A 14,918-nucleotide genomic window follows, 5' to 3' on the forward strand; every position below is an offset into this window, starting at 1 on the left:
TGCCCTGTCATAATTTGCATGACTGAAAAAAGCAAAAAAGCACAAACTTCATTGGCATTGGGTCATCCAATTTTATAAAAATGAAGAGGGAGAAAAAGTGCATCCAGTGAATCACTTCTCTATCTTAGATATGAGACCTCAGGGGAGTTTAGCTTAGTGGTAGTGTGGCAGCTTTTGGATTCAAAAGGTCCCAGTTGCAATCTCTGCCATCTCCAATTTAAAAAGGACCAGGTTGCAAGTGATGAGAAAGATCTTTCCCTATAGACTTTACAGAGTCACTATCAGTTTGAGTAGGCCAGCATCCTTCAGTTTGATGCTCTCTAGACATCTTTGACTACACCATCATCCCCCAGGCAGCATGACCACCATGTTGATGCACTCACAGTACTGAATGAAATGGACAAATAATCTGATCAGTATAAGGCTGCTTCTTATCTCTCTAATAATGGGGACTTCCAGATTGGTCCAAAGAAGTGTGAGATCTCACAATACAGGTTTTTGGTTGTTGTTTTTTTTGTGTGTGTGTTTTGTTTTATGCATTTTGTCAGTTGTTGTTTCCTCTGAGTCTCCCTTATCCGAAATGCTTGGGATCAGATTTCAGGTTTTTTGAGGGAGTGGGGGCTGAAATATTTGCACATACAAAATGAAATACCTTGGAGATGAGACCTAAGACTAAAAATGAAATTAATTTATGTTTTGTATATACACACCTGTTCTCAATTTATACAGAATATTTTGAATAATTTACTGCATGAAACAAAGTTTGTGAACAGGGCACCACCAGAAAGCTAATATGTCACTCTCTTAGTCTCCCATGTGGACAAGTTTTGATTTTGGAATATTTTGGATATCAGAATTCTGGACAAGGGAGACTCATTCTATCACCATGATTTATATAATGTGTTCCTTCCAAGTTCATGTGTAAATAAGATTCTGAAGTTGTGTATGCTCCCCCTCTCCCTCTTAAATAGGAAGATGGTTGGAATAAAAACAGCAAACATAGTGGCCATATTTGTGGGCAGGAAAAGGGGAGAGTGCTAGACTTGGTGAAACTTCGAGTTCAATCCAGAATACATCTGATGTGTTCATGCTAAAGGTTAGGCACATGGCTTGGAGAAAAGAAAAACGAGAGGTGATATGACAGTGATTTTAAAATATTTCCAATACTGAAGGTGGAGCAAGCTTATTTTCTCTGTAGACTAAAACATGAACCAGTAGATTCAAATTGCAAAAAAGGAGATATCACTTAACAGGGCTGGCTGGTTTAAACCAGGAAAGATTCTGGAGCAGACAGTCTGTAAGCATTTAGAAAGGAATGCCATGATTACTAAAAGTCAGCATGGGTTTCTCAAAAACAAGTCATGCCATAATAGAGTTGCCTTGGGGTCACTTAATGACTTGAAGGTACACAACAACAAAGCCACTTTGCAGTCCTGCTAAGGGCAAGTCTGTAGACTTGTTCCCGTGTTTGTAGATATAATGTTGTCGTTGCTGAAAAATCTGACATTCAGTTGTATGCAGATGTGGATCTGGTGGTCAGTCATTCCTAAACCCTAGGCTATTCACAGAGTAGAACAAAGCTGTAGAAACCTGTGAAATTAGGACACGCTGTGTTTTTTCTTCAAGTTCCAGATAGGTAGACAACATTTTTAAAATTAATAATAATCCCCCCACAAGTAGAATACTAGCATGTCAGGAAGATATGTTCTAGCTGAATATATGCCTGACTCTGCTAGCTGTCTGCTTGCAGGGAATTCATTATGCAAGAGAGCAATCAGAAGTGGCACAGTCCAGGAGTCTAGGGCTGCATCCGCACTGCAGAAATAATTCAGTTTGACACCGCTTTAACTGAACAGTAGTTTTGTGAGACATTTAGCTTTCTTTGTCTGAGAGCTCTGAGGACACAAGAAACGCCAATTCCCACAATTCCATAACATTTAGATTGTAAGCCCGAGGGCAGGGAACCGTCTAACTAAAGAGATTGCATGTACAGCGCTGTGTAAATTTACAGTGCTTCATAAATAAAGGTTAATAATAATAATAATAATAACAACTGAGCCATGGCAGTTAAAGTGGCGCCAAATTGGATTATCTCTGCAGTACAGAGGCAGCCTAAGAAGCAGTTCTTCATTCAAGAGTAGGCCCCTGCCATGTTGAATGGAGAAAGGCATGAAGAGCCAGTGATTTCGTCTCCAGAACTACTCATCACTTGAGGTTCCTTCAATTGAGGGTGCATATACACTAGAATTAATGCAGTCTGACACCACTTTAACTGCCATGGTTTTACAGGGCGTCTAGCTTTCTCTGCCAAAGAGTGCTAGTGCCTCACAAAACTATAGATCCAAGGATTATGTAGGATGGAGCCATGGCAGTTTAAAGCGGTGTCAAACTGTATTATTTCTACAGTGTAGATGCACCCATCTAAAACATGACTCATTCTCATGTGAGTCAAAGAGCTATTCTTTCAAAAGCCTTTGTGGAAAGCAGCCCTTTGCTCCCAGCCTTGATGAAGGGGAAAAGCAATTGGATCGCACAGTAGTGGTTTTGCAATGGAAATCTTAGGACTTGTAAACCCTGTGTGGGTGTGTAGGTGAGCTGATCCCAGTGTTGCCATGAAGTTATTTCAAATCGTCTGAACACTTTTCCTTTGCTGGAACATCTGACTGAAGAAGACACAAGGAAGGTGTTGTGTTGTTTAAACACAACCTGTTTGTGATTATACTTTTTGTGGGGAGGAGGGAATGCATGGATCATGTGAATGGCTGTCTTTGTGGTGGGGATGCTTTGCTTTTATGCCTGTATATGTTCTGCATACTTCTCTATGCCTTGATAGAATGTGTGTGTGTCTTGTCAGCAATATCATTCAGGTAACCACGTTTCTGAATGTGCAGCTATGCAACTCTGGAAGCTTTGCCCGTGGTAGCAACACCTCCATCCCATGGCACCTCTCTCTGTGTGGTGACTTTGCCAAAGAACTCTCTTTGCCTTACTCCAGCCATTACAACATGTCCACAAAAGGTACTGGTCCTCAAGAAGATAAGTCATCCATCCTGACGGGAGTTGTTTTTTAAAATAATTTTACATCGTCCCTGCCTGCTTTGCCCCACAGAACTGTGAAAAAATGATTATTTCAAAACCTGCCTTACTTCACAAACTCTTGAACTGTGCTCATATACGTTGGGATATGAACATTGGCAAGCAGGATGCTGCAGAAATACCCCCTTCAACAGTTTCCTGGCATCCAAAAGACTTTTATGGGCAAAAAAAGTATGGATACCTCCCTAGATCTATCTGTTCAGTCTGTCAGCCTTTTTTGCCTATGTAATTTTTGATAGTTTGCCCCTATAACGTATTTTGCTTCACCTATTCAATTAATACCCTTATACAGTTGGCCCTCCACATTTGCAGCTTTGACTTTTTCAGATTTGATTAATATGTTCTCTTTAGGAATCTCTAGGTCCTCCATCATGATTCTGCTGAAGATTGACCATAGAGTCATGTTGAAGAACCTAGAGATTCCTGTAAAAACACTCTCTGGGTATTTCTAGACCCTCAAGTATGATTCTGTGATCACCTGTCACCAGATGTTGACCATATAGTTGCACTAGAGGACCTAGAGATTCCTAGACAACTGAAAACATAGTGGGTTTTTTATTAGCATTTTCCTCACTTTCATGGTGGCCCTGTGCCCCTAAACCCAGCGAATGGGGAGGACCCACTGTACACTGTTATGGAGGAGAAAACCCCACTGCAACCAACACTGGATTTTTTCCCCCAAGAAAGGAAATAGTCAAGGGATTGGACCTGTTCTTTCTTTGATATCAATGCTTGTATTCTGTTGCCTTCTTGGCCAAACTGCAGCCATCTTGTCTATGTTGAACGTAAGGCTGTAAAGTTCAATTTATAAAAGAGGTGACCAATTTGGAAAGAATCAGCTGTTGGTTCCCCAAGCCTTAAAAGAATGATCTGTTCCATTATTCCATTATGGCAGGTCCGATCCAAGACAGAACTCTACATTGATTCTTCTTAACCCTCGGTGTCACCCTACCTTTTCCTCTTGGAAGAGATTTTCTCCAATTCGTATGTTTAATAAAGCCATTGAACTAATGAGGGTGGGGAAGTAACTGGAATTGGCCAAAGGCCACATGAGTTGTGACACCACAGGGACATACCTAGCAGGAGTTCCTTCAGCTTAAAAGTAAATGATTTTAGAGGAATGCTTAGCATTCTTCGTTTGGTTTGTCTGTGAAATGCATGCACAACAGGCAGCCTGCCTGTGTTTTCTGACTTGAAGTGGGTAACTATACTTAAAAGATCCAACACCCTGCCACCTCTGGCTGGTAACAACCAAGGGCAGTGCTAAATGTTGATGCTTATTATTGTCTCGTATGCTAGTTGTGTGTGCCTGTTATGCTGTATTCCTGAAATAAATCATTCTTTCAATTTTAAGTCTGCAAGAGGTTTTTCCTGGACTGCTCAGGGGTGTCCTGACTATCCAATCTCTGCAAGATTTTCCTATGAAAGGAATTTATGGTCCAACACACTGAACAAATAATCCAGTTTGAGATCGCTTTAACTGTCCTGGCTCAGGGCTAGGGAATCCTGGGAACTGTAGTTTATTCTGGCTCCAGAGTTCTCTGAGAAAGGAGGCTAAATGTCTCAGAAAAGTACAATTCCCAGGTTTCCCTAGCACTGAGCCAGGGCAGTTAAAGCCATCTCAAATTGGATTTCTCTGAAGATGCCAGCCACAGATGCTGGCAAAACTTTAGGAATAAACTCTTCTAGAACATGGCCACAAAAAACTATCAAGTTGAATTATTTCTGCAGTGTTTTGGACCTATATTAACCCTCTCAGGCTCATGGATCCCAAAGTTGACTGAACTCAGCAGTTTCTATAAAATCAGCAAAAATTTAAACCAATAGGAATAAGATTGGTCTCTTCCCATCACTAAAAATTATTTCTGTATTGGGGTGTCAGAATGTCGTGTCAAGAGGAGGAAACGTGCAGGAAAAAGGTACATTACATGCTTTTTCTTTTCTCATGTTGCTAACTGTTGTCAAGTTGACTTCAATTTATGGTCTCCCCATGAATGAGAGACCTCCAAGTCACCCTATCATTGACAGCCCTGCTCAAGTCTTGCAGATTCAGGGTTGTGGCTTTCTTCTGCCTTTGAAATGTCCCAGTTTCTCTCTCCTGCTCTTCCTTTGTCTCCTTCTTACTTCAGTTGCTGCAAACTGAGTCAAAAGGACAAAAGTAGTTTACAGTCCCTTAACTCAGTGGGTTAAGCAGACTTTGGATATGTGATCACTCTCAAGGAGGCTTCCTATTGGGGTCCAGGCTGGGTTCATCTGTTTTTAACTTTGGGGTTTTTATCATAATTTTATAATAAAATGAAGTTCAAGTGAAATTAGCTTTAATTTTTAAAAATTGTATTGGTAACCAACTTAGCCAATTTTTTCTGTGAGCCAGCTTGGGTCCCACTCCAAGAGAAAAGCAGCATATAAATAAAATAAGCAAAATTATACAAAAACTATATAATGTCTCCAGAAACCAAGAGGCAGCCTTTAAAAGTACAAAATCATTTTAGGTTCCAACATAAATATTGCTAAAATTCAAAGAACAAGTCCTTGAGACAAATCTCACAGCTCTTTCATTGCCTTCTATGGTCCTCTTCAGTAACTTCTGTAATGTTTATTTTATTAGACTATTTCTATCCTGCCTTATATCAAAAAGATCTAAGGGCAGCTTACAAGTAAAATGAAAACAACAGGTTTTTAACATAATAATACAATGTGGTAAATAATACAATGATGATGACAGCCCTAGGTTCAGTTCTTCCATACTTTTATTATTTTATTATTATTATTAGGTACTCTCCTAATACCAGTGTTTATATAGTCAAAGTATTTACAGTATTTTACTTTGTGCGATTTCTATGGCCTGATGACAGCACTGAAACCTCAATGAAAGACATACCAAAACATTATTCTAGTTTCTCCTTTAACTGCATGCTTTTATGCGATCTAAGGATTCACCACTAATTGGAACTTATTTCGTATAACATGTATTTACATATTCTGCTCTCTGTCTTTCATTCTTTCATTTGAAATAAGAAAAGGTTTCCTTGATCTCAAATTCCAAAATCGGAAATGCAATCAGCCTTCCTTATTCAAAGACTTTTTTTTACCACAGTTCAACTATTCATGGTTTGAAAATATTCCAAATAAATATAAATTCCAAATAACAAATGTTGCTTTTGCTATTTTATATAACGTATATCATTTTATTATTCCATTGTATTTAATGAGACTTGAGCATCCATGGTTTTCAGTATCCAGAGGGGGTCCTGGAACCAAACCTGTGCAGATACCAAGGGCCACTGTACTCCAAAAACTTTTTCATGTGGGGCTATGATAGTTATATCTTTGCTTTCTGATGTTTCAGTACACACAAACTTCGTTTCATGCAAAAATTAATAATATTATGTATAAAATTACCTTCAGACTATGTCCATAAGGTGTATCTGAAACGTAAGTGAATTTTGTGTTTAGCCTTGAGTCCCATCTCCAAGGTATCTTATTGAGCATATGCAAACATTCAAAAATCTAAAAAAATCCAAACACTCCCAAGCATTTTGGATAAAGGAGACTCAACCTGTACACTATTCCCACACTCCCAAGCATTTCAAGAGTTTTCTCTTTGTGTGCCTTTCTTGAGGTCAGGGAAGCTGCTTCCTACTCATCTGTGTCTGTTGTAAGGTGTTGGAAATGACTGAAGTACTTTACACATTTCAAGCATTTAAATGCCGTGTCCTGTGTATGAACTCCTTGATATCACATAAGGGGTCAGCTCCAAATGCAAGAGTTTCCATGCTCATCTCCTCTGTGTGCGTTACTTGATGGCGAGTAAGGTCTGTCTTTCGACTGAAGGACTTTCCACACTCCAGGCATGTAAATGGTCTCTCCCCTGTGTGAGTGGCTTGGTGGCGAGTGAGGTCTGTCTTCCAAATGAAGCACTTCCCACACTCCAGGCATTTAAATGGTCTATCGCCTGTGTGAGTAGCTTGATGGCGAGTGAGGTCAGTCTTCCAAATGTAGCACTTTCCACACTCCAAACATTTAAACGGCCTCTCCCCGGTGTGAGTGATTTCATGACGGGTAAGGTGTGTCTTCCAACTGAAACCCTTCCCACATTCCAAACATTTAAATGGTTTCTCCCCTGTGTGCGATGCTTGATGATTAATCAGGCTTACTTTCCAAATAAAACTTCTTCCACACTCTGAGCATACATATGGCTTCTCCCCTGTGTGCGTTGCTTGATGATTAGTAAGGCTTACTTTCCAACTGAAGCTCTTCCCACAATCTGAGCATTTAAATGGTTTCTCCCCTGTGTGTGATGCTTGATGGGAAATGAGTTGCGTCTTCTCACTGAAGCTCCTGTCACACTCTGAACATTTAAATGGTTTTCCCCCTGTGTGCATTGCTTGATGACGAGTGAGGTGCGTCTTCCAAATGAAGCATTTTCCACACTCCAGACATTTAAACGGTCTCTCTCCTGTGTGAATGGCTTGATGGCGAGTGAGGTGTGTCTTGCGACTAAAGCTCTTCCCACATTCCAAGCATTTAAATAGCTTCTCCCCCGTGTGTGTCGCTTGATGACTAGTGAGGCTTATTTTCCAAATGAAGCTTTTCCCACACTCTGAGCATTGGAACGGTTTCTCCCCTGTGTGTGTTGCTTGGTGACTAGTAAGGCTTATCTTACAAATGAAGCTTTTGTCACAATCTGAGCATTTAAAAGGTCTGTCTCCTGTGTGAGTGGTTTGGTGACGAGTGAGGTGTGTTTTCCGACTGAAGCTTTTGCCACACTCTAGGCATTTAAACGGTTTCTCCCCGCTGTGAGTGGTTTGGTGACGAGTGAGGTGTGTCTTCCGGCTGAAGCTCTTCCCACACTCCAAGCATTTAAATGGTTTCTTTCCTGTGTGCGCTACTTGATGATGAATGAGGTTTATTTTCTGCCTGAAATTTTTCCCGCAGTCCAAGCATTTGAATGGTTTCTCCCCTGTGTGTGTTGCTTGATGACTAGTGAGGCTTATCTTCCAAATGAAGCTCTTTCCACACTCCAAACATTTAAACGGTCTCTCACCTGTGTGAGTGACTTGATGACAAGTGAGGTGCGTCTTCCGACTAAAACTCTTCCCACACTCCAAACATTTAAATGGTTTCTCCCCCGTATGTATTGTTTGATGACTAGTGAGATTTATTTTGCAACTGAAACTTTTTCCACACTCTGAACATTTAAATGGTTTCTCCCCGGTGTGTGTTGCTTGATGACGAGTGAGACACATCTTCCAACTGAATCTCTTTCCACACTCCAGGCACTTAAATAGTTTTGCTTTTGGGTGCATTTTTTCATGGGAATTCACACACTTTGTAAAATTGGTGGTCTTTGCACAGTCACCTCTGAAAGGCTTCTCCTCTGTATGAGTTCTCTGGTTAAGATTAAGGTTTGCTGTATCCCTGAAACTACTCCCACAAGGAAGATATTTACATCCTTCCATCCCTTGATGTGGTGTTTCTTGCTGGGAGAGCCCACAAATGTCAGCGCAGTGAAAATCTGAGGCTTTGATCCTGATTAGCTGTTCGGTGTCAGTTTTTGTTTCCTGTTCTTTCATCTGTTCACATCTGGCTCTTTGAAACAAGATCCCACATGGTTCTCCTTCATTCTCATTTTCTTGCCCATCTCCACCTTAAAAGAAGAGAAACAAATGGCCAGTGTTTCAAAGAACTATATAACAAAGGTTGTAAAAGAATTGCATTGGCTACCAATATGCTTCTGATCTGAATTCAAAGTTGTGGTGATAATCTAAATGGTTCGGGCAATCTTGCGGATAATCAAAACCACGAGTTCCAAAGCCACGAATTCAGAGGGACAACTGTAGTGTGAGAGATGGAAGTAAAAGAGTTTGGGGAGCTGAGTAGCTGACACAGAACTGTGTGCTGAGGAGAAGGGAGTTGGATAAAGAGTGTCTAAAACCTGCCCAAATCTTTGATTATAATGTAACCATGCTGAGGTTAAAGTTAACTCATGTTAACATACTTTATTTCTGTATGTTTTTCAATAAAAGTTACTGTGACTTTTATAGGGGATCACTCTGGCTGAATTAATTGTTAGAAACTGGAAAAGAAAGATAACACTACCTAAAATATTGGAAATGGTTTATGGAGACACCTGGTAATCTGGCCTTTATTCACTTAAGGATATTCTTAAAAGGGTGACAGTAAGGCAAAGTGTCAGTAGTCAGGTACCTCCTGAGATTGGAAGGTAGAATCAACCTAAGTCTTAAAGGTGGTCTTGTCACAAAATCCCTATCCCACTTCTTTCCATGTTATTTCTGCCTCTGGCATCAAATTTTCATGCCTAAGGGTTCAGCTACTTTGGTCCAAAACAGACTGCAGAAATAATCCAGTTTGAGACAACTTTAACTGACCTGGCTCAATGCTAGGGAATTCTGGGAACTGTAGATTTGTGAGACATTTGGCCTTCTCTGTTAGAGAGCTCTGGGGCTACAATAAACTACAGTTCTCAGAATTCCCTAGCACTGACCCAGGGCCGTTAAAGCGGTCTCAAATTGGATTATTTCTGCAGTCTGTTTTGGCCCTTTGTTAACTGAGATATACTTGTTCTCAGCTCCAGGGGGAAAAAACAAGACAAGATCCACTTTTGTTTGTCACAGTCTCCAGAACCTGCACAATACTAAATGTCCTAGACAATAAAAAGGATTGCAACAACCCATCTGACAAAGGTTCTAATCCTAAAAAAATCCACCAACCAACTAGGCTGGAAGATGATGATCCAGACTGTTTTAATACACTAAGAAGAGCTCTGACCTTATTTTTAAGGTAAACTAATTTGATACCTAAATATTTTTACCTAAAGTACCGAAATATTTTACTTAAATATTCTTTTTCCAGTTTCAAACAATTCAGTCAGTCAGAGTAAACCACTATAAAACAAACAGTAAGTTTTATTGACAGAGGCCATCATGGTGTAGTGGTTTGAGTGTTGGACTGCAACTCTGGAGACCAGGGTTCAATTCCCAGTTCAGCCATAAAACCTCCTAGGTGACCTTGGGCAAGTCACACTCTCTCAGCCACAACAGGATGGCCATGGCAAACCTCCTTGGAAGAAACCTGCCAAGAAAATCCCTTGATAGGGTCACCTTAGGGTTGCCAAAAGTCAGAAATGACTTAAAGGCACACAACAACAACAACAACAACAATTTGATCAAATCAAAGACACAGCCGTGTTCGTCTAGAAGATCAGTATGCCAAGAGATCTTCTAGAACCTTTTAGTCTAACCAAAAGAAAGAAGTTGGCAGCATGAGATTTCGTAGACATAAGTCTACTTCCTCACATTTAGGAAGAGCCTACTTCCTCAGTCTAAGAAAGCTCATGCTACCAGCTTCTTTCTTTCAGTTAGTTCCAAATGTACAAGAAGATCCCTTTGCACATTGATCTGATCAGCCACAAGAAAAGAGGAATCCTTACGCAGAGAGGACACAACCTCCAAATTCTCCATCATCACGTTCCAATGAAGAGCTCTTTGGCCCGGACCGAGAAGGGTCCACTCCTCCTCAGTGAAGTCAACAGCCACCTCTTTGAAGGTCACCTTAGAAAAAGAAAGAAACATACTATCACTGATCAGAAAATGCCAATCCCAATCAGAAAAGAAAACAACACAATCTAGGGATGTGCAAAAGAATTTAAATTTTTACACAATTACTATCTCAAGAAAGGATGAAGAAAAAAAGTGAAAGAAAACAGAACAAAACACACACACACACACAAACCAAAGACCTATGGAAATTATAAGTACATATGGTTATTCGTAGCTTTGTCACTAATGATACAGCTATCTTCTTCTCCCAATAATCTATCCTCTTTAATTATCACCATCCAAAATCACTCACTTTCCCCCTTTCCCCTCCAAAACTTGAGAAAACTGTCATCAACAACTTTTCTCTAATCAAATCAAACATTAAATCAATTTTTACAATAATTATCAGCTCCAATGTCCATGCCTGCTACTTGAATAATGTTTTTGTATTTCCTTTCTTTTTTTCTTTTTAATTGTTACAGGTTTTACTGTTTTTCTTTTTAAACTTATACTGTTTGTGTCTCCCTTATCCAGCATTCCCAATCTGAAATACTCCAAAACCCAGAACTTTTTTTCATGGGCGGCTGAGATAGTTCTTGACATTTGCTTTCTGGTGGTTCGGTGTACACAAACTTTGTTTCATGTACAGTACAAGATTATTAAACATATTGTATAAAACTACCTTCAGGTTATGTGTGTAATGTGTATATGAAACATAAATGCATTTTGTGCTTAGACTTGGATCCCATCTCCAAGATATGGCATTTTGTACGTACAGTGGTCCCTCCACATTCACTGGGGTTAGGGATGAAGGACAACAATGAATGTGGGAAAACCACAAATAAAGAAATGCTATTCTTTTTACCAAAGAGAACACCTCTCTAGGAATCTCCAGGTCCTCCAGTGCAATTCCACGGTCAGCATCTGCGAGAGGTTGATCATAGAATCATGTTGGAGGACTTACATATGCCCACAGAAGTGTTTTCTCTAGGAACTTCTATTCTCCAGCACAACTTTATGGTCAACATCTGGCACAGTTGTACTGGAGGACCTAGAGATTCCTACAGAGAACATATTAATCAAAAATGCATGTAATGAAATCCGCAAAAGTGAAAACTGCAAATATGGGAGGCTGGCCAACTGCATATACAAATACAGGTTTTCAAAATCCTTAAAAATCCAGACTCCAAAACACTTATCCCACACGTTTTCAACAAGGGACTCAACCTGTAATAAAAATACTGTTTTGAAAAATGGCTATCATAAGCTCCTTAATGGTAATCTCTGAAAGAAGCGAGCGAGTGAGAGAAAGACTGTCATGGTGAGGGAAATGTGCATGGGCAGCCAGCTTTCCTGCTTCTTAACCCACCAGGAATCCTGCCCCCTACCTGATCCAGTCTTGAAGAAGCTGCCCTGAGTCCATCGTAATGGAGAGATGTGGTTGTACATACTGGCCGTATCTTTCTATCAGCTCCTGCGAGAAACAGAAAATAGAGTATTGTTTCCCATTCTCTGTTTTTGATTCAGGTCTTTCTGTAGTCACATAACATACAGACAAATCTCTGGAAGCAACAACAGAGTGAAATTCACGCCAAGGTTGACAAAGGTACAAAATACATTTGAATCAATGTATGGCAAGCAAGCAAGCATTTCAGGGAGAACTAAATGGCTAAATGGAAAGTTAACTGAACTTGAGGAAAAAGAAACAAAACCTGGGTGAGAAGGGAATGGAATGGAAGTGTAAGAGAAAGACTGGGGAAGAGAGTTGTATGAGAAGAGAAAAGCATGGTGTTGTCTGGATTGGGGGCATTTCCTGCTTACAACCTGACAAACTATTTTTAAATGTCACCAGGGAGAGAAATGAGTTACCTATATCAACCTTGGATTCAGTCTGAAATGGAGAAAAATAATGGCTCAAAGAGATGACTGAGCCCTGGGAGTACTCAGTGGGCAGGGGATGCGGATGGACACTTCTGAGTGGAAGCGGGAGGTGGGATGGGGGAGAGAAAGGGGAAAGAAAACAGAGAATACAACTACACTGTAGAAATAATGCAGTTTGACACCACTTTAAGTGCTATAGCTCCATCCTCTTGAATCCTGGGATTTGTAGCTTTTGGAATCCTGGGATTTGAAGCCATGAATGTTAAAGTGGTGTCAAACTGCATCAATTTCTACTGTGCAGATGCACTCTGAGAGGCTGGAATCTTTAACAGAGCCATTCAGCACTGCCACATTTTGTTGAAGGTCCCTGCCAGCTTCTCATATTTATTATCAATTTTTAACCAAGGTCAATGTTCAAAGCGGTTTTCTCCTGAAAACCACACAAGGCAACACCATTTGTGTACTTCCAGTGAATCAAGGGGATGGAGGTGAGATTTTCTGCCTCTTGCAGTTGGTAATCCAGTACAGGCTCCCAACTCCTCTTTGCACAAAGAGATGGCAGAAGCTGTGGGTAGATTCTGGGGCTGCCTGGTGGTCAGGACTTGTTGTGTCCCTACAAGTAGCTCCTGACTTATGGCAACCCTTAGGCAAACCTATCAGAAGGGTTTTTGGCCACTGCTTTCCTCTAAAGCTGAGAGAGTGTAGCTTGCCCAAGGTCCCCCAGTGGGTTTCCATGGCAGAGCAGGAATTTGAACCTGGTCTCTCAGAGTCCTAGTCCAACACACAAACCAGTGTACCCCACTGGCTCTTGATGTTCAAGATATCAATCCACAAAAACAACCCTTCCATTGGTCTTTTCTCCCTTAAACACATGCCATTTCAATGTGCTGGTGAGGATACCTAAAACTGTTAAAATCACCGCAAACCACACAGACCAGGTATTTTAGGTATACCCAAGAGGAGGAGGCCAAGATGAAAAGTCCTCCCCCTTTCCCCTTACCCTTTGAGCGGTGTACTCCGTCCCCATCTTGCTTGATCCACTTGATCACGGAAGAAGACTTCTCCACTTCAACCATCTCTTCCTCAAGCCATGCCTGCACCAGAATAAAGTATAGGAAAGCAAGAGGAGAATTAGACCAAAAAAAAAAACAAAAAAAAGGAAGGTGACAATTGTCCACTTGTGCCATCTCTACTTTGGATGGTTACCAGAAAAAAAAGGAGGTAATTGGTCTAGAGTTTTGTTGTTGCTGAATGCCCTCATGTCCACTTCAACTCATGGCAACCCTATCCTAAGGTTTTCTTAGCAAGGTATTCTTCAACTGAAGTTTGCCATTGTCTTCCTCTGAAGCTGAGAGAGAGTGATTTGCCCATGGTCACCCAGTGAGTGAGCTTTCATGGCTGAATCAGGATTTGGACCCTGGTCTCCCAGAGACCTAGCCCAACATTCAAGGCACAGGATCGGTCTGGAATTCTACAACAATATTCTTATTTATTTATTTCCCTAACTTACATCTCACTTTTCTGCAGAACTGGCACTCCAGGTGGTTTACAGCAATTAGAACAAGTACAAACAAAAACACAAAGATGAAAGTATTACCCCCCCCCCAAAAAAAAACCCATAAAATGTTTAAAAAAATTAAAATTAACCACTTATAACGTATGCAGTGGGCCTTTGGTATCCACTGGGGTTTGGTTCCAGGACTCTCTTTGGATACTAAAATCCATGGATGCTGAAGTCTCATTATATACAATGGCATAGTAAAATTTTGTACTTTATATAAAATGGCAAAATCAAAGTTTGCTTTCTGGATTAAAAAATATATAGGTATTTTCAAGCTGTGGATGGGCGAATCCGTGGATTCAGAATCTTGGGATACAGAGGGCTGACTGCAGATTTAAAGGCAAAAATAAAAGACCATTATTAAAAGCCCTTTCACTCAATAGCCAGAATGCTGCTGGAATAAAACAAACTATCACATGCTGATAGAAAGATGACAAGGACAGAACGAAATCTGACCTCCCTTGGAAAAGAGCTCCAGGAGGCAGCCACTGAGAAGGCCTTCATGAAGTCTCAGAACATATGCCACAGAGAGAAGCAGGATCTCCAGATCCAGACACGCTGATATTGGAGAATATGGTCCCTCAGACACCTCCCTAAACCGCTTCTCATTTGGGACCAGTCCCTCAAACAGCTCCCAGAATACCTGAATGCTGGCCAAGCTGGCCAAGGCTTCTCAGAGTTGAAGTTCAAAACAGCTGAAGGACTAAAGATTTGGACTCATTAGACTACCATAGGCTTCAGCCCTGTATGGCTTTACCAGGGGTAGGCAACCTTTTTGAGCCGGGGGCCGGGTTGCTGTCCCTCAGACAACTGGGGGG

General features: G+C 40.8%; 2 protein-coding genes across 3 annotated transcripts in view; one reads left to right on the forward strand and one right to left on the reverse strand.

The window, feature by feature from the left end:
• Positions 1-14,918, forward strand: part of LOC121921898 (zinc finger protein 397-like) — a 942,727-nt gene that overhangs the window by 34,118 nt on the left and 893,691 nt on the right. The window lies entirely within an intron of this gene.
• LOC121921825 (oocyte zinc finger protein XlCOF6-like) overlaps positions 5,544-14,918 on the reverse strand; it is a 12,806-nt gene continuing 3,431 nt past the window's right edge. Inside the window, exons 2-5 of the mRNA XM_042450425.1 lie at positions 13,540-13,633; positions 12,047-12,132; positions 10,550-10,670; positions 5,544-8,746 (exon numbers count right to left, since the gene is read on the reverse strand). Coding sequence (XP_042306359.1) covers positions 6,792-8,746; positions 10,550-10,670; positions 12,047-12,132; positions 13,540-13,633 — 2,256 coding nt within the window. The 3' untranslated portion in view covers positions 5,544-6,791. The remainder of the gene's footprint in view (positions 8,747-10,549; positions 10,671-12,046; positions 12,133-13,539; positions 13,634-14,918) is intronic.

The sequence above is a fragment of the Sceloporus undulatus genome, chromosome 2, assembly GCF_019175285.1.
Source record: "Sceloporus undulatus isolate JIND9_A2432 ecotype Alabama chromosome 2, SceUnd_v1.1, whole genome shotgun sequence".
NCBI lineage: Eukaryota > Metazoa > Chordata > Lepidosauria > Squamata > Phrynosomatidae > Sceloporus > Sceloporus undulatus.